This window comes from Achroia grisella, unplaced genomic scaffold, assembly GCF_030625045.1.
Source record: "Achroia grisella isolate CSIRO2021 unplaced genomic scaffold, CSIRO_AGI_Agris_v1 utg109, whole genome shotgun sequence".
NCBI classification, from domain to species: Eukaryota; Metazoa; Arthropoda; class Insecta; order Lepidoptera; family Pyralidae; genus Achroia; species Achroia grisella.
The window spans coordinates 260,612-279,847 of NW_026712573.1; the positions used below are offsets into that span (position 1 = coordinate 260,612).

Below are 19,236 nucleotides of genomic sequence, written 5' to 3' on the forward strand. Positions count from 1 at the left end.
TGGTTCCGCCTCGTATGTTAAACTATTATAACGCACTTATATAATAATATACTATAATAGTCACGTACAAGGAACATAATACTTTAAAGAGGCCACGTACTCTATAGTGCAGTGTACTTATTAAAAAAATATATATATTATTCCAATAGGTATTTTTTTATTAAAATAATAAATTCGGAGCATCCAAGAAGGATATAAATTTTCAGTTATAATCTAAGTCTAATTTGGCCATGCGCTTTTCTTGGTGGCCAGTATTGCCGAACACCCTTGTTCTATAGTAACAAGTATCGTATATTATTTTTGTTCTAAATTAAACGATTCGGCGATACAAACTGCTTTAGCTTATACAAAGGCAGTATTCGGAATATGGAACGTATAGTGAATTATACGTCATATCCAGGGCATATCATTAAAAGAAATACATACCGAAATAAGCGAATTAACAGTAAAAATTATTATAGGAATATGTAGTAATTGCAGTTTTTAATTTGTTATTATGACCTTAATTAACCCTTTTGTAATTTTTATGCATAATTTTATTGTTTTTTTTTTTAGTTTTTTTTTTAGTTTAATAATCGAAATTGTTAATGACATTTAATGTTTTTTTGTTCCATTTATCCTTTAAAAAAAGGCAAAGGGAACTGTACCCATACAGCTATACAATTGGGGCTTACAATTTGCTGTCACTTTGAAAGTCACTGTCAATGTTAATGTCATTATCTGTCACTGCGTGTCATTATTACTTGTTTTGTTTTCGTGTGGATTACAGAAATAATGAATTATAAAAATTATAAGGAAATATATGAAAACATTCTATAAACAGCAAAGTGTGTATGAAAAATATATTACATTTATAGTGTTTTTTATTAATAAACATGAGTGAGCGGAACAAATCAACTTTACGAATAGACTGGTTCGACGGTACACTTATAGAAGATAATCATCAGATTACTGAAGATGCATCACAATTTGCAGATGAAGACCAGGTCCAACCTGAAACATCTACAAAGCCCCAATTTACGGAAAAGAAACCAATTGGCTTCAAAAGACTTCTCGACTTATCATTCTTAGAACCTCCAGTTTTAACACTAGAAATATCACATAGACCTGGCTTCTGGAATCTTTTAGATATAGAATTAAAAGGAGACTTTATTGTCTTAATAGTAAAAATATTAGCACGTATTTACAGATCACTAGAACCTGGTGAAAACTCGAGAATTGCGTCCCAATTGAAGTCGAGATTTGAAAAATCAAATTTCTTGATCACAATTAAAAATTATCTGGCCAGTTTGCCATCCGTCAGAATTGTAGAGAAAAAAATGAATTTTCAATTATGGAATGATGCAGAATTATTTTTTAGTGATGTTATATTGCTTTGTGAGGGTCTTGTACATTTTGGTGGACATTCTTTAGATTATATAAAAGAAGTTTATGAGTTATTGGATGTAGCTGATGAAAGTGCTGTTGGTGTAAAAGAAGAACATACAGAGACATTTAGCAATGAATTATTTACTAGAATAGATCAATTGAAACTAAGAATATCAAAAATTATTAGTGAGGTCTGTTTTCTACCTAATAACATTATTGAACTTACAAGTGTAGGTTGTAAAACATTTTATTAATAACTAGCTGTACATGCAACTTCGTCTGCATGGAATTTAACTTTATTATTCTAAAATATTTTTTCTAAAATAAAACTACCCTAATTTACTCCTTATTACATCAGCTACCTGCCAATAAAAGTCCCGTCAAAATTGGTCCAGTCATTTCAGATATTAGCCGGAATAAACAGACAGACAGAAATTGTATAAATGTTATTTTGGTGTATGTACCATATTTACATTAATATGCATGTAGTAAAAAATGGTTATTTCAATATTACAAACATTCCAATTTTATTTATATATATAGATGTTAAATGTTAAATTTTTTTAGGATCCTAGTGAACAAATCGTATTTGATAATAAAATACCGGACAATAAATGTGATGACCCAAACAATTACAAAAATCTCCATATTTTTCCTCAAAAAGATGACTTGTTAGGAAGAAATAAGTTAAACATACAGCCCAACATAATAAATGGAGTGTATACAAGTGTGCAACATTATCTAGATTTGCAATTCAAATTGTTACGAGAAGACTACTTTGGCACATTAAGAGATGGAATATGTTGGTAAAATATTAATATTTATTCTTTAAATACCTTAACAATCAGAGTATGAGGTAGCCCTACACAAAAATTACATACAGATTGAAATAAATACATAATATAAATACATAAGATAAAACTTTTATTTCCTTCAAACAGATATGGGGTACACTAATATAAAGAAAAAAATGTAAAGTAATCACTACATTGGTTAACTAAACAGTGTAGTGTTTACTTTACATCTTTTACAAATCACAATATATAATATATATAGAAAAATGTATGAGTAACATTGTGTGTGTATCATCCTACACAAAAATGTCACTGATTTTCAGGCATTCCCTGATTGCCTGATTTTCAGGGATATATGCAAGAAGCATGAACACATTATGCATTTTTTATCCAACTTTAAGTTCTCAATTAATACTTTTCATTTGTAATAAATACACAATACTTTTGCAAAATCTGTATGTATGTTTGTATTACCAAATAATATCAGCGATAGTCAATTGTGAATGTTGGTTCATTCAGAATGGATAAATTCAATACAGCTAGGGGTAACTCACCACAATGCTTTAAATTAATGTTGCTTATTATTGATATTTCCATGCCTTGATTTAAATTTAAACACAAAGTTGTTTTTAGTGTTGACCAATGACCACCCTGAAACCAAAGACATTATTTTAATAAGTTGGATATATAAAGTTTTTTTTATTTCTGCTTGAGAACTCGCCACAAAAAATAATAATTTTATTATTATTATTCTAAGTACTTTTGTTATATGAAAAAGTTTTGTTTAAAATTGTTTATTTTTTAGGTAAATATATGGAGAATCCAGCTAAGAGAAGACATGAAAATATTAGGTGATTATTTTCTTCTAAATTGGTAAAATGATGAGTGCTCTGGGAGGACTGTCCTAACCTAAGACACTGAATGAGACAGATAATAAAGAGGTTCCTCACATTTCTACTAACATACATAGGTTAAGTAATGTACTAATATTCTGGGCTGTTGTGGTCAAAATGAAAACTTAAATATTTTTAATTTAATATCAATAATATTGAATTCCTAATTTTGACACATTTTTTTCTAATTTAAATACTTAATACATCTGTTTTCTGTACGTCTATTACAGACACTTATTATATCCCAAAAAGAACTCATACATTTACTTTTAGGACTCGAGTTTGATTCTTATATTAGTTGAAATGCACCAGTCGATCTGTTTTGTCGGCACAGACTGTTGGGGTTGACCCTAATAGCATGAGCCCAAATTAATTTATACATACATAATCGACTTAACATTTTTGTTCAGTACCAATAAAGAGACCACCAGCATCTGCTATTATATTTGTCAACAAATAAAAACCATTCAATCTTCAGCCTTAATCTGAACAAAACAAAACACGACAACCGTTTTGTTCAGATGTGCACAAGTAACACATTGATCATTCTAAACGTTAAGCTTAGATATAAGGACACAAATTGAATTATATAACTGATGTGCAAAATACATATATAAATATGTATAATTGTTTATGATTTGCAACAACAAATAAAAAAATATTCAAATTTTCAGAGTGTACCCAAAAGTACGTATTATTCGCACATATGTCAGCAACAACAAAGTGGGTCATCTTATTGATATTGCATGGAAGGAACGCAACTCACATAGCTCCATTGATAATAAGAAGTTGGGATACAACAAGCAATTGATGTTTGGATCATTGTTACTGTTTACTTGTGATAATTTTGAGAATATTTTGTGTGCTACTGTTCTTGATTCTGGGATGAATCTATTGGGCAATGGTTATGTAAGTATGTTTATTAAATTGAGTTATTATTTATGTTCTGGCTACCTTTTACCATCGCGCCGCACACCATCCACTGCGATGAATTCCCCACAAGCTGGAACCAAAGCAGTCTCGGCCAATATGGTTTCAGAAAAGCTTTCTCCTGTATACACTAATATTGTGAAATGAACTACCTGTCTAAATAGAGGACTTCAAGCTTCAAGTTCAATATTAGAACAGATTGTAGATTGTAATTTGTTTCAATCAACTAGACAATTTATTTAATAATACATTTATATAATTTCAGGTGGCAGTTTCATTTCAGAACCCGATATCGGAGAAAAAAATCTCAGAATCTTATCTGATGGTAGAAAGTGAAGTGTTCTTTGAACCCTATCATAGAGTTCTCAAAGTGTTACAGAACTCTCGCAATGATGATTTGCCTATGAAGAAATACATAGTTGATGTTCAGGTACTGCTCACTTATTCTATCATATATATATATATAGTAACGGTAATGGCAAACTAGCATATCTAATGACTATATATGTCATGTATTGTCAATCCCAGAACTAAAATTGTAAGTTTCAACTTTGCCAGATCAAATTTAATTGAAAAGGCTAATAAAAATTGGTTTGCACTAATATTCTTGGTCTTTTAATTAAACCTGGTTTACTATTCAATATATAATATATAAGAATAAGATTAACTTTTATTTTCGGAAAACTTAACTAAGGCACAGTTTATCCATGACTTGTCTTGAGATTTTTAATATATTTCATTTCTGTATATACATTCTTGAATGTGTATTTTATAAATCTTTTGTGTAGGTTCTTCTTTTAATGATCTGGTAGACATTATCAATATTATATGATTTCAGAATGCATCACAGCCACCTGCATATTTAAACTCAGAAACGATATATATTACAGAAACAAACTCTGAAGAGATATCTTTTCCAGTTTTGGATTTAGAACACTGGCCTACAAGCGACACACTAGGCCTGGATAACTCTCAATGGGAGGCCTACAAATTTGCTCTAACAAGAGAATTTGCCGTCATTCAAGGTCCGCCAGGCACTGGCAAGACTTTCATTGGGGTCAAAATTGCTTCTACTCTACTAAAGAATCTATCACTATTAGGTACTCCAATGTTGATAATTTGTTATACAAATCACGCCCTTGATCAATTCTTGGAAGGCATTTTAGATATCACTAAGAATATAATAAGACTAGGTAGTCAAAGCAAGAGTAAAATATTAGAACCTTACACATTGCATAATATGAGAATGCAAATGAAGTCCAAATATTCATATATGTATAGAAATAAGAGATCAGAATTAGAGAAGATATTTAAAGAGATGACTGATTTACAAAGTGAGATAGAGAAATGTGAGAAAGAGATCCTCACGTATAAAACAATTAAACCATATCTTAAGATTGGTGACAAAACATATGAATTAATGGAATCTAATGAGGATCCTATGTTAAACTGGCTTTTTGATGATACAAAGAAGGTAGAAATAGAGGCAGAAGAATTAGAAGACTGGGAGAAACAGTTTGATGACGTGAATATTGATTGTGAGCAGTTAGAAACGTGCTTTTCCGAAGAATGGGCTTTGAAAGAAATTGATTCTATGTTGAATAGTATAAAATATGTTAAAGACATAACAGATGACCCTTTAGAGAAGCAACAAATGACAGACAAGTTTGAGGCTCAAATAAACAGAGTCAAGGGGATGTTGAATTGTTTTAAAGTAAGTTTATTTTGTTATAAATATTATAAATAAACCAGCAACTTCACAATTTCAAAAAGTAGACCTTGATATAAAAGATAGCCTATGGAATCCCATAGGCTATCTTTTATATAGCTTGTGATGCAATTTATCTTCTATGACGGCCTCGGTGGTCTAGCGGTTTCGCACACCGATTTACTTCAGATGGTCGCTGGTTCGATTCCTCGCACAGTGCAAACATTTGTATTCATGAGTATAATTGTTTCTACCGGTAATTGTGTTTTCTATGTATATTACGTATGTATTTACAAAAGAAACACAAGTTAAAAACAAACTGGATAATTTGATCCAGGATTATTTTATCTTCTTAATGACGACGATTAAATTAAAATTAAAAGGCTAAAATTTAATAAAAATCTTCATTATTATTTTAGCGGAATATACCAACCTCAGAAAATGCTGTAAATTTAGAAGACAATCTGCCAAACGTGAAAGATCTCTACAGCTTGAATCTGAAACAACGATGGACGATGTACAATAATTCAGTGGTATCTATCAAAAGCAAATTGATGACTAAAATGAACACTCTATTGGTATGTTGAAAGTGATTTAATTGGGTTTGATGTAATAATAATAATAACCATCATCATTTTAATTTTTCTCAAATAATAAACTATTACAATTGCTGCTTATAATAAAATTTAGAAGTAATAATCGAGACATAACAGTTTATAATTCAGTGAGTCCACCCTCTCTGCTGTTCTATTATAGCCTTTATTAGTAAATTAATACAATAAAAGATCAACGACGATGATAGCACTTAAGTTCTAAATTGTCCTCTGAATTTATTAAGGTTTATACCTGCAACTTATTGGAACATAATATTTTAGTATAATTTCATTTCAACTTTTAACATCACATTTTTCTTCTATTTACTACATTTTTCATTGCAGCTTCTCTCCTGTTGATATTGGTCGTAGCGTGTTCCATAAATTCTAAATTTGATCAGTAGTACCTGAGATTAGCCCAAACATCCAAACTCTGCCTTTATAGTAATAGTGTATATTGTAGTTGTTAATGCTTTTTAGTGTTTTTTTTTTATATTGGAGCATAATGTAGACTTTTTTTTATTTAATTTCTTCATGTTCATTTACAGGAACAACACAACAAATGCAACGACGAGTTAAACGAAGTGGCAACACTTATCGATGGTGATGTGATGAATGCAGTGAGGGTGGTCGGTGTTACCACCACCACGGCAGCGCGTCGACACGATCTCATGAAGAAGCTGCTCTCACCTATAGGTGATTATAAAAGATTACTTTTAGCAATAAGGCGGTCTTCTAATATGCATGTTCTAAGATTTAGCACGTAATGTTAACAGTACCATATCAGACTAGTAATAATAGAATAAGCACTAGTAGTAAAAATAAACCTAAAATTTATGAAATTAAAAAAAATTACCTTAATATCAGAATAGAATGTCCTAAGTACAATCCCTAGTTATGTAACACTTTGTTCCGTAGTAATAAATAATAATTGCGTATCCAAATAAATTATATCGGGCTTCTCGACCAAATACTCCAATAGACTACTGCTATTGAGTAAAAACAACATATGCATGATGACTAGGGCCCTCACAGGACACTGCAAATTAAACAAGCATATGGCTAAACTAGGCCTATGCACGACAAGTATCTGCAGATTCTGCCAAACTGAAGAGGAAACGCCGCTTCACATCCTATGTGGTTGTAGCCCACTCATGCATAAAGGAAATATCTCCTTTGGAAAGTTTACACTCTTTCCCGAGGAGATAAAAACGATCGCTCCTAAGAATATCCTTCAATTCTTGTCCCTGACGGGTCTAGGTAGCGAACTCTGAAAAGGGCGAGCACAATAGATCTATGTAGGTCGCAGTGCTACAGGTGCTACACATCTGACAATAGCCCAAACAATCCAATAAAAAAAAATCCAAATAAAAAAATATAAAAAACCTGGAATTATATATCCGGGAATCGTGGATATACTTAAAAAAAATAGTACCACGTTTAGGGCGAGCACAATAAATCTATGCAGGTTGCAGTGCTACAAGATCTCTTAAGCACAGAGTAATAGTTCAAACCCTTTATTAAAATAAAAATGTCTAATGTTTTAATCACTTTGATTTTGTCACACCAAAAATGTAAACTTTGTTTTTACTATTTTTCAAAAGGATACCAGTTACATGTCTTGGTTTTTTTTTTTTTGTTAAATCCAAGTTAAATATATTAGTATGAATGTGGTATTATATTTTTTCAGTATCAATATAGCATATTCTCAGATATCTTTCTTTTTATATTTTCAGATATTTTTTTATGTGCTATAAACCTGTTATTACTGTATTGTGATTGTATTTTACTGTTTCAGTGATAGTGGAAGAAGCTGCTGAAGTGCTAGAGGCTCATATAGTGGCATCTCTAACATACCATTGCAAACATCTCATACTTATTGGTATGTATTCCTTTTTTCCTTCAATTATAGTATATGGTATAGATTATAGACTTAGTATTCTTTCACATTTCTTTGATGTGGAAGGTAGAAAACTTTTTTTATATTTATTGACAAACAAGTACGGCTCACCTGATGGTAAATGGCAAGATTCAACCACCACCATTCCCACATATGACCAGCACTACGGATATTGCGTAACCGTGTGGCCCCTTATGTGTAATACCTATAGTACCTAGACAGAGAATTTATACTAACCCTACCTCTGTCTAAAGTTATTGTTATTAAATCAAATCAAATCAAAAATTGTTTATTCATGTAGGACATTTTAGCCGCTTATGAACATCAAGTTTTTGTATAAATATTGTTTCCTTACCGTCCAACTTAGTAGACTGATTCAATTGACATTTTTTTTACTGTAATGATGGTGGTAGTTTGGAGTGCCATCTGCACTTGAATCCTATCGTCCAGTGAAACCATAAAGGCCAGCTGCGGCCAACAGCATGAGAGTAGTAAAAAACAATTATTTTTAAGAGGCTGGTACATTATCTGCGTCACGTAAATAATTAATTATAAAATTAATTATTTTTATTTTAGGTGACCATAAACAACTAAGACCCACAGCGGCCCAGTATAAACTAGCCAGAGACTACAACTTGGAGATATCCTTGTTCGAACGTATGGTACGAAATGGTATTCATTCGCGTACTCTCACCACACAACGTCGGATGAGACCCAACTACGTAGAACTGCTCGTCCCAGAATTATACAACAGATTGGACAGTCACCCTACAGTGTACAGTTACAATAATGTGAGGGGAATGGCGGACAATTTGTATTTTTTCAATCATGACGTTTATGAAGATTCTGAGGTAAGAAAACTTTATTTTATTTATTTAACTTCAATGCACAAAAATGTGTACATATTGCCGACTTAACACTTTGCAGCGTTATCTACGAGTCAATCATGAGTGGTGCAGAGAAAGATAATTAGCGGTGCACTAATATAGATGAGATATGTCAGAAAAATATATATAAATTTCTAAAAAAATATTATACATAATACAAATAATAAAGATAAATATTATATATAAATAAATACTTAATTGTCTATGTATGATGTAACCAAATTATAGTTAATGTGCAACGCAATAATGTATAATTTTTAAATTAAAAGAATTTACTTATTAACATATCGATGTCCTAAAATATTGAACGTACATACAAAATCTTTCTCTCAATCAATTGTCGATTTAGAGATCTGAAAACTAAGAGCAATTTTACCTTGTAACACTAACTCAAACCTATTTTTTAAGGGACTGGAAGACAGTTGGAGTCATAAGAACAATTACGAAGCTAAATGGTGCACAGCTCTAGCTAACTATCTACTGGGCATGAAATACAAATCTGATGAAATAACAATATTATCTACATACACTGGACAGGTTTCACTTATTAAAGAGGTAAGAAAGTCTTCTACAGTTTTGAGCTGAAACCTCTCGGTATCTTCACAGAGCTTTTTTTATAATTCATTAGGTCACCAACAAGGTTTATAAGAAAAGTTAATGTGCAACGCATCATCACTTTCATTTTGCATCATTTCGAATGTCAACTCACTGGCGTTAACTCCAAAAAATCTAAACAAATAATATACCTCGTTGCGACTGGAGCGGTAACATAACGACTATTTTATTAAAAATCAGAATAGTAATAATAATGTGTATATTTCCCAAAAGGGCTCACAGCGAAAAGTAAGAGAGTCAAAAGTGACTTAAAAACAGATCAAAGAATCAAAAATATAAAGTTTATAAAACGAATCATAGACAAGCTGCCAGCAACACTCGGTAAATTACGTTTGATTACAATATAATATAAAAATGGAATGAATAAAAATGCATTCAAAACATTATTATCGTTTTCAATTACATCATCGATTAAACGATTGTAATTTGGCCATGGCATCGACCTAACGTAACCACGTGTCCAAATTACAAATATATAATCTGTGACGTGAACGAGTGCAAACATTTAATATAATCGATATAAATCGAAAACAAATCAGTATGCATATCTTAATCTCATTAATTAGTAATAAACTGCTACGTAAACGCTTTCTGAACGATAATAAATCATATGTGAATGGCATAAGCTACAAAAATAATAAGATATTATAATTAAAAAATGCTATGAGTTTTGTTATTGCTATACAATACATTAATTTAAATAGTAATGCCGTAAAAATACGACAATATGTATTTATTTAATTCGGGTTACTTATAGCCTATATTGTAAATAACCTTATACACCAATATACATATGAAATAATAAAATAAATCTGTAGTCACGGCACTACAACGGCAATCTGCCGGTAACGCCGATACACACCGCCGGTCAATAGTGCTTCATGAAATATGTTATTATTAATAATAATAATATCTCAGGGAAATTAGAAAACGCATTCCCAGGTTAAGCAAATCTTGCGTTATAAGTACTATACAATTGATAATTTTTATGTGTAAAAACGTACATATGTATATATAAAAAACACCCAGACCAATACACATCATTGCATTCATTATCACAAATGTTTTCTCTTTCTCTTAGTCTTTTGTTTTCTTCTTGAAGGTGGGCAGAATGTTGGTGTAAACCCAGGCCACAAACGCCTTGAAACTTTATTATCAAAAAATTAATATGAACCAGCTTTAAACGACTTTCCAGGCCAGTAAAACATGAAAAAAACTAAAATAATATTTTTTATATCCGACACCGCGTCATATGTGACGTCAATAGCATCTCTTTTGCGCCCTATAATTTAGCTACCATATCTCTCTCCACGTTTGAAATAATGTTAACAAAGCAAGCTGATTGGAGACAGTAATAGGCGAGGCAGATGTTTTCAACGACCGTGATAAAGTAGTCTACATCTCAACTGTTTCAGCCGCGAAACAGCTTACTGGAGAGTAAGCTGTGATCCGGTTCGAAGGGTGGTGGCACATGGCTCTAAAATGATAAACGTTGAATAAAACCTTATCAGATAATCAGTATTGATAAACGTAGACATTTTATCACTTCCGTCTTCATTTATGACTGTAGTCTAATCAGTTTTATCCTAAATGCGTAATTATATATTTGGCATTCGTTTTAAGGCCGCCGTACGCATACAATAATATTGTATAATATAGATAATTGCACAATATTATTTTCTTTACATAAATATGGTATGAGGCACCCGCTTACACTAATGGTGTAGTGCTAGAGGGGTACCAGTAGAAAATGATAACATAATTATGAGGTTGGATCAGTTAGCCCATCGTGGCAAATTCACCACGTATAAACCACGACGACAAGCTGACATGGTACAGACATGGACAAATGGTCACTTGTCGTCACTACTGTCAATTCCATCCCTCCACTACACAATATTATTAAACATATAAAGATAGATATAAAATGACTAGTTTAATAATAAATGTTAGATTAAAATAATAATACGTATTATGATTAAAAGTTTAATTTTTTTTTTAAATGCAAAAATGTAATATGTATATAATACATTTCGTTGAATAATCGCGGCCGTCACCATTAGCCATAGTGTGGTAGACATCCTAAATTTGGCAAAAATATAGTTTGAAGTATTAAGTCTGACTCGTATTGACATTCGACCAAGGTCACGCGAAAAAGTGAGACAGCTATACAACTGTCCGTATCTATCACAATGCGAATAGCGCGTGATCTTTGCTCTGTTGTAAAATACTAGTATAACCTACAGTTTAACTCTTTACTTGTGACACTTTTCATACACTAAATGCCTAATCTTAAAATTACCTTATTTTGCTCTATGAGAAATTGTACATCAAACTTTAAGAGCCACAAATTAGAGTATTGATATCTCCACATAGATAGAATTCCCAGAATGCTTAAAAAAATGATTGGACCGAGAATCGAACTCATGACATTATTTGTGACATTCATAACTAGTGCACCACTAAGGTCGTTAGTTCTTGAATCAACTGTCTATTACTCAATAGACAAACATCTCAACAAACGTCCATTCTCAAAAACTTTAGCATTTATTCGTAAGATGAACTCAAAATTTTTATTAAATTCAATACTAGAATTTTTTTTCTTATCAGCTAACTAAAAAGACAAGTGATTCTGAATTACGAATTTACAATTTTACAATAAACATGTTAATGTTTATTGTTCGATTAGCGTAATATCAATAGATAAAGTATGAGCCGAGGAAATAGTTAAAATTATAAAGATAACCTTGTACTTTGTACAGCAAATAGTGATTGCAACGCGAAATCATAGTAGATACGTATAGAACAAAGTCCAAAAGCGATGAGACCAAATGTTTATATAGATACCGGTTTATTCAACGTGGCCAAACATTAACATTACCTTTTCAATACCTTATCAGCACGCGTAGTAGCTCCAACATTACTCGGAAATCCATCGCTCGCTGCCACATTGTTACAAATTTCAGCTGCTATTGTTACGGCAGTAGTTTTCGTAAAGCTAATAGTGTTTCACTGAGTTGTGTAATATATGTACACATATTTATAACTATCATTATATAAACTATGTAATATATACAAAATTACATAGTTTATATATGTGTTATATTTATATACTTACGTGTTGTCTTTTTTAAATTATAAGCTACTAATTATAAACTACTAGATCTGCCCAACTTCGTCTGCATCACACTTGGTATTTATTATATATTTCGCCCAATTTCCAAAGGTGTATCTAAATTCGTTCAGTAGTTTTTGCATGAAAAAGTAACAAACATCCATCCACACTTACAAACTTTCGCGTTTGTAATATTAATAAGATAGTTTTAACACTTCGTGTAAAGTTATATTATATTATTATTAATAAGTATGACGAAACTTACCAATAAAACTAAAATTATCCGTGTACACGGTGTGGGCTATTGGATTAGGTTGAAATCGATATTGAGATTAGATTCTGTTGTAGTTTTATATTATCCATGTATAGATAATAGGAAAAAAGACTTGGAATAAGGAGAAAATATATATTTTTGGATAGTATATTGACATAAATAGAATGGAATTAAAGTAACAAACAAGAATCTACAAAAGGAACTATAAATTTTAAATACAAATTTAGAATATAAAACATTTCTTCATTCAAGCCAGTTACAACAGATCAAGCGCAAAACATCTGATAAGCCGCTAAAATCAGAGTTAAAAAATCGCATGGATATATTAATATACTTCGCTACTACCCGCTTGCTATGGAAACTGTATCCCTGTACGAAGAATAAGATATGGCAGTGATATAACACTTTAGTTCTCTTAATAATTAAAGCATGGATACAACGAGTTTCGTTTTCGAAATTACGAAACGAAAATTACAGTATAAAATTAGACTTTAATGTTCAAACTTTCAAGTGGATTTTGAAAAGATTATAATTTTTAGTTACTTCTGTTATGTACCAGATATGCGATATACAGTGTGGTCTTTCCCCACCTAAGGTCAACCGAAAATTCACCGCTCCTTAATTACTATAATTACAATAATTATTGTCAATTAATTACAAATAATAATGTACTTTTCGTGTCTATTATTACAGTTTCATTTTTTACTTTAATAAAAATCGACATTTTTGTTGTCTCTTTTAGTATGTCACCTCATAGCTCTCTCTGCACCCCCACACTGCAACACTGATGTACTGCGATGTCTTTTTTACTATACATGGATCAGGAAAGATATTTACTTTAAAACACTTTAATTTCTTAATGATCTTTTTCACAGATGAGTAGAAAGTACAGCACAATTCGAGAGGTGAAAGTGACACCAGTGGATAATTACCAAGGCGAAGAGAATAGGATTATCATACTCTCACTCGTAAGGAGTAACAGAGACGGCAATATAGGTTTCTTGTCAGCTCCTAATAGAATATGCGTGGCTTTGTCAAGAGCTAAAGAAGGTATGTTTGCGTTGACCTGATTGGATACTAAAAATAATAAAAACCCTGGACAATTGTCACAGCGCCATCTAGTCCCAAGCTAAGCAGAGCTTGTGTTATAGGTACTAGACAACTGATATAAATACTTGGTTACATTTTTTTTGTAAATAAATACATATTATACATAGAAAACACCCAGACCGATACAAACAATCATACTCATGAATACAAATGTTTGTACCGTGCGAGGAATCGAACCCACGACCATCGGATAGTAAAGCGGCGTGCTAAACCACTAGACCACCGAGGCTGTGTGTATATATAAATGTATATATAAAACACCCTATCAATCTCAGCGACGTGAGAACGTCTCACTAATTAGGCTAGGCAGAGTTATACTCAAGATAACATTACGGATCTCATCATTATCTTATTATAATGATGCATTATCGACATCAGACCGCTTTATTGACAACTTTATCTAATTTTGCCTCTAAAGCTACAGTCTACATACCTACTTTATTTTAGTCGGCAAATAATAAATGCATGACTCACGATATTTAATCATCTTCACTACTTTAACACAAAATGGGGTAGTCAGAGACATTTTCAACTAATTGACAATTCACTGAGTATGTTTTTGATCTAGCCAGGAAGCAAACCTGCCATTTCTTTGGGTTCTTCCAGCCGAGTGAACAAAAATAGTATTGCAGTTCTTCTAGTTTATTGACATTTCACACAATTACTATAATTAAATTTACAAAACGAGATGCCGGCTCTCTAATACAATCTTTTCGGCACAGACTAATTAAAAAACCGAAAAACAATGCTCATCACGCAGAGTACTATAATTACAATTTTAAATCAAATATAATAAAAATATCTTTATTCATGTAGGACTATTACAGATTCATGTGATATGTCAAAATCTATTATTGTCAGTTCGGAGTGTATTCGAGTTAAAAAGAACTGACAAGAAACTCAGCTCTTATTCTTTTCGAATGAGCTTGTACATGACTACAAAAGCTCACGCAGGATTAACGGAAGCCTGCGAGTACGTGGTAATAGGACCTGGGATTACCAGGTGCCATTTCCTAATCCAAGATTTTCATAAATTTTCACATGTTTTTAACGTTTTGTTATTACTTACAGGATTTTACTTATTCGGTAACATGAAGACACTGCAATCAGCGAGTAATACATGGAGATCAATTAGTGATAAATTACAAGCTCAAAACGCAATAGGAGATAAGTTAAGGATAGAATGTGAGCATAAGAAACAAATTGAGGTATGCTATGTATATTTTCATGTATTTTATTTATATGCGTATTTATTTAAAATGTCGTTGCAGTACCAGGGATGCCATGCGCGGAAACCAACGTGGTTACTTCCTGGCGATTTTACAACTATTGGCTAATTGGCCTGACTTCATCCTCATTCAATTACCATATTCTACAATCCGCCTGCTCAGAGTTTGCGTTTCTGACAGGTCGGGATCGAATGGGCGATGTAACTTTGAACTGACGTATAATTTACTGCAAACTTTTAAATATCTTTTATTTTGCTTATTATGGTTATGTCAACTGTTTGTTTTGCAAACATTTCACATAACCTTGAAACAGCGCAGTTTGATGTGGTTTGACTTTTGAAAACTATTGTTTATATATTTGTTAAATAGTTAATAGTCCATAAATTTACCCCAAAATTAATACGTTTATTGTAAGTTAGAATAATTATTAAATTTTTAATGTTGTCACTTGTACGTCAGTTCAAAGTTACATCGTCCATTCGATCCCGACCTGTCAGAAACGCAACTGAGCGATCGGACTTTACCGGTGCCCCGCCAGCGTAAACTGTAACAGTTTACGCAGAAGGCTACACCATTACATCGCCACTTACTAAAATAAACGCACGGAACAGTTTCTGAAGTGTTCCTTATCTCGTAAAAATATTTTCAATGATATTATTTATTTCCCGAGTTGTGAGAGATATCAAATATATAGAAATTTGACACCGGGTACAAAGATTAGATTCACCTGTATTATCACGATGACGTCATCGTTATAGATAACAGTTGATAACATTCTCTCCCGCAGGTAGTGTTATCGGCGCACCTATAGGTACTGACTACGGAAATGGGTGCGAGAGTAACAATCGAATTGTCGTCTCAATTAAATTGACTTGACCAATTTACTGAATATCTTTTTAAATTACAACCTATGCGTTATTCTGATGTATAAGCTATGTTATTGTAAAGTTTCATCAACACCCGTTAAGTAGTTTTTGCGTGAAAGAGTAACAGACATTCATCCATCCAACCACACTCACAAATTTCCGCGTTTATAATATTAGTAAGATTACTAAGAACTGTTGACGTAAAAAACTTATCACATGTATCCGACCAGATTATTGATTCACCCGCGCCACTTCCACTGCGTCACATTTCCTATGTTTATGCTACATTTTTATTACAGTTCCGCTCCTATTGTTTGTATATATTTTATTATATGTACTATATAGCCTATAGTCTTCCCGGATAAATTAGCCATCAAACACTAAAAGAATTTTCAAAATAGGTTCATCGAATCCAGAGATCACTTATCCCCTACAAAATTTACTTCTTTATTAGATAGTTTAGATTTTATGTTCATTGATTTAGGCTTTTCAGAGATCTATTGTGCTTAAAATCCAATTATATTATGTTGCAATAAGACATAGTGAAATAATATCTTAAAACACTTAAATAACTTTACTTTTCAAGTAGAAAAATAAATATATAAATATAAATGTTTACTATAATCTCAGACCAACTAGATCAACTAGACCCACGTTAAGCTAACTAAAGCTTGTCTTATGGGTGCTAGATAACTGATACAAATACATAGATATATATTTTTGTAAATACACACATATTATACATAGAAAACACCCAGACCGATACAAACAATTACAAACATTTGTATTTATGAGTATCATGAATACAAATGCTTGTGCCGTGCGGGGAATCGAACCCGCGACCATCGGAAGTAAAGCGGTGTGCTAAAAAGCGACACCATCGAGGCTGTCAAATTTATATAATTATTATATTATGATAATTATTTTACAACACTTTTTGCACCCACAGACAAAGTTATCAAAATTGTACGACGATTTGATCTTTGTGCAATAAATTGCACTTTGATAGCGTTATTATCGTCCAATTATTAATTATGATTACTTATCATTGTTATCTATTAATTTCTTTGTTTACAAATACCAATCAATTATTAAACACGGATATAGGCCATAATATAAGTAATAATATTTTTTACAGGTCACTCGTCCCGAGGATTTAGATAATTATCAGTCATGCACGTGTTTAAATATTTGTGTGAAGAAATAATATATTTATAATAATAATTTATACATTTTGCTTGCTACATGATACAGTTTTAGATCATACCATATAAGAGTACATGACATGCAGCACCCCGTAGAGGTATGCAAATATTGAAAATGATACCATAATGTGAAGAATAGAAGAAATATATTCCCATTGTATACCTTCAAGACTGTTATTCCGGATGGGAATAAAACTCAATATAAATTTGATCTTTTAATATTTTTGTTTTATTTTATACTATCTTACCCGAGCAACTTCCTCTACATCACCCTTATTATATTTCACCCAATTTACATAATATCTTATTGAATTATAATCTATATGTTATTCTGATGTATATTATGTGTTACTGTAAAGTTTCATAAAAATCCCTTCTGTAGTTTTCCCGTGAAAGAGTAACAAACATCCATTCATACTCACAAACTTTCACGTTTATAATATTGCTAAGATAACTGACGGCCCACCTACTGGTTACATGAACAGCACTACAGATATTAAGTTATCTTAATCTTTATCACTTAAACCCGTGATACTCATTCATTGTTATTCCAGAAGACTAAGATGACAATGACATGCCTCCTGTCGTATATATATATATATATATATATATCACTACCTAATCTCAAACAATAGAAACATAGCACAATACAAAATAAGCTGCTTGGCGGTTGAATTAGGTGATACTGAAGTACTAGAGAGGGCCGCCCTCGAAGTCGCGGCAGACTGACATTGATACAGTGATTCCGGCATATGTCGTTGGATGAGGGACGTCTTAGTTTTTAGGGTGTAGGAGTTATACAGTAACCGCTTTCCTTGCACGGGGCGGACGGGTTTGCCATGACGATTTTCTCCAGATAAAAAAAGGTCAGGCTCAAGTACACTCGTAGACGACTTTTTACAGAATCTAAGCTCGATCTACAGTCTAGTTTTTGTCTGTAGCGCAAAAATGTTTTTCAATCCATCGTCATTTGGAGATTATCGTGGGCTAGATGTCCTAAAACAAGACTTAAAACTCTACCTCAGTTATAGAGTATAAGGACTAAACTTACTATGAACACAGATAAAACAATATCAAATACTATTAGTAAAGCTCTTACTTATGCTAGGTTACAGTACAGCTCGCTAAATATACCTACTTTCGACTAGTCGTGATGTTATAGCCTATTAGCTATATGCAATGACGTCATTGCGACATTACATCATACCCTAATAAAACGCCATAACACTAATGAGTTTGATGATCAATTTTCGAATCCATAAGTAATAAAGTGCTATTTATTTGTTTATAATAAGTGCTACTAACCATACTTTTATTGATGTTATAAGTAGCATGTTATGACGTTATTGCTCAATGATAGATTTTGTTGATATGATCTAAAAGTATCAGAATGCGTTTTGATATTATCACAGATAACATAATATATATTATTATAATTACAATTTTGTTTGTCATGATTTGTTTAACTTCGTCCGAATGACTCGTCGTCGTTCGACTGAGAACTCATGAATCTTCTCGATAACAATATATGAGTCTTAGCTTGCCGAAACATCAGCCCTTCACGTAATACCTAAGTATCTACTTTTCTATGTATGATATATTTTAAGTTTAAAAAAAATAATAATTTGTCGCTTTAAACTTCAACTTGTAATACAGCCCAGTCTCTACTAGGCTTCCACTCTGGGAAGGGAAATAAAGATTATAGAAAACAATGCTCGAAATGTACCACGTCAGGTCGACCTCTACGCG

The 19,236-nt window shown here is 32.0% G+C and overlaps 1 protein-coding gene across 1 annotated transcript; it reads left to right on the forward strand.

Annotated features, from left to right (window-relative positions):
* Window positions 1-741: 741 nt before the first annotated feature.
* Window positions 742-17,692, forward strand: LOC131844391 (NFX1-type zinc finger-containing protein 1-like). The gene is made up of 14 exons (XM_059193276.1): window positions 742-1,559; window positions 1,936-2,170; window positions 2,968-3,013; window positions 3,730-3,964; window positions 4,251-4,415; window positions 4,824-5,699; window positions 6,113-6,271; window positions 6,835-6,982; window positions 8,085-8,168; window positions 8,763-9,037; window positions 9,482-9,628; window positions 13,953-14,127; window positions 15,259-15,395; window positions 17,421-17,692. The coding sequence occupies exons 1-14, from the start codon at window positions 876-878 to the stop codon at window positions 17,487-17,489; spliced, it is 3,435 nt and encodes a 1,144-aa protein (XP_059049259.1). The 5' UTR covers window positions 742-875; the 3' UTR covers window positions 17,490-17,692.
* The last annotated feature ends 1,544 nt before the right edge of the window (window positions 17,693-19,236 follow it).

Excerpts from the sequence above, each read along its gene's own strand:
- LOC131844391 (XM_059193276.1), top strand. The coding sequence starts at position 876 with ATGAGTGAGCGGAACAAATCAACTTTACGAATAGACTGGTTCGACGGT. Across the intron at positions 1,560-1,935 it reads TATCAAAAATTATTAGTGAG|GATCCTAGTGAACAAATCGT; the intron begins GTCTGTTTTCTA and ends AAATTTTTTTAG. Across the intron at positions 3,014-3,729 it reads AGAAGACATGAAAATATTAG|AGTGTACCCAAAAGTACGTA; the intron begins GTGATTATTTTC and ends TCAAATTTTCAG.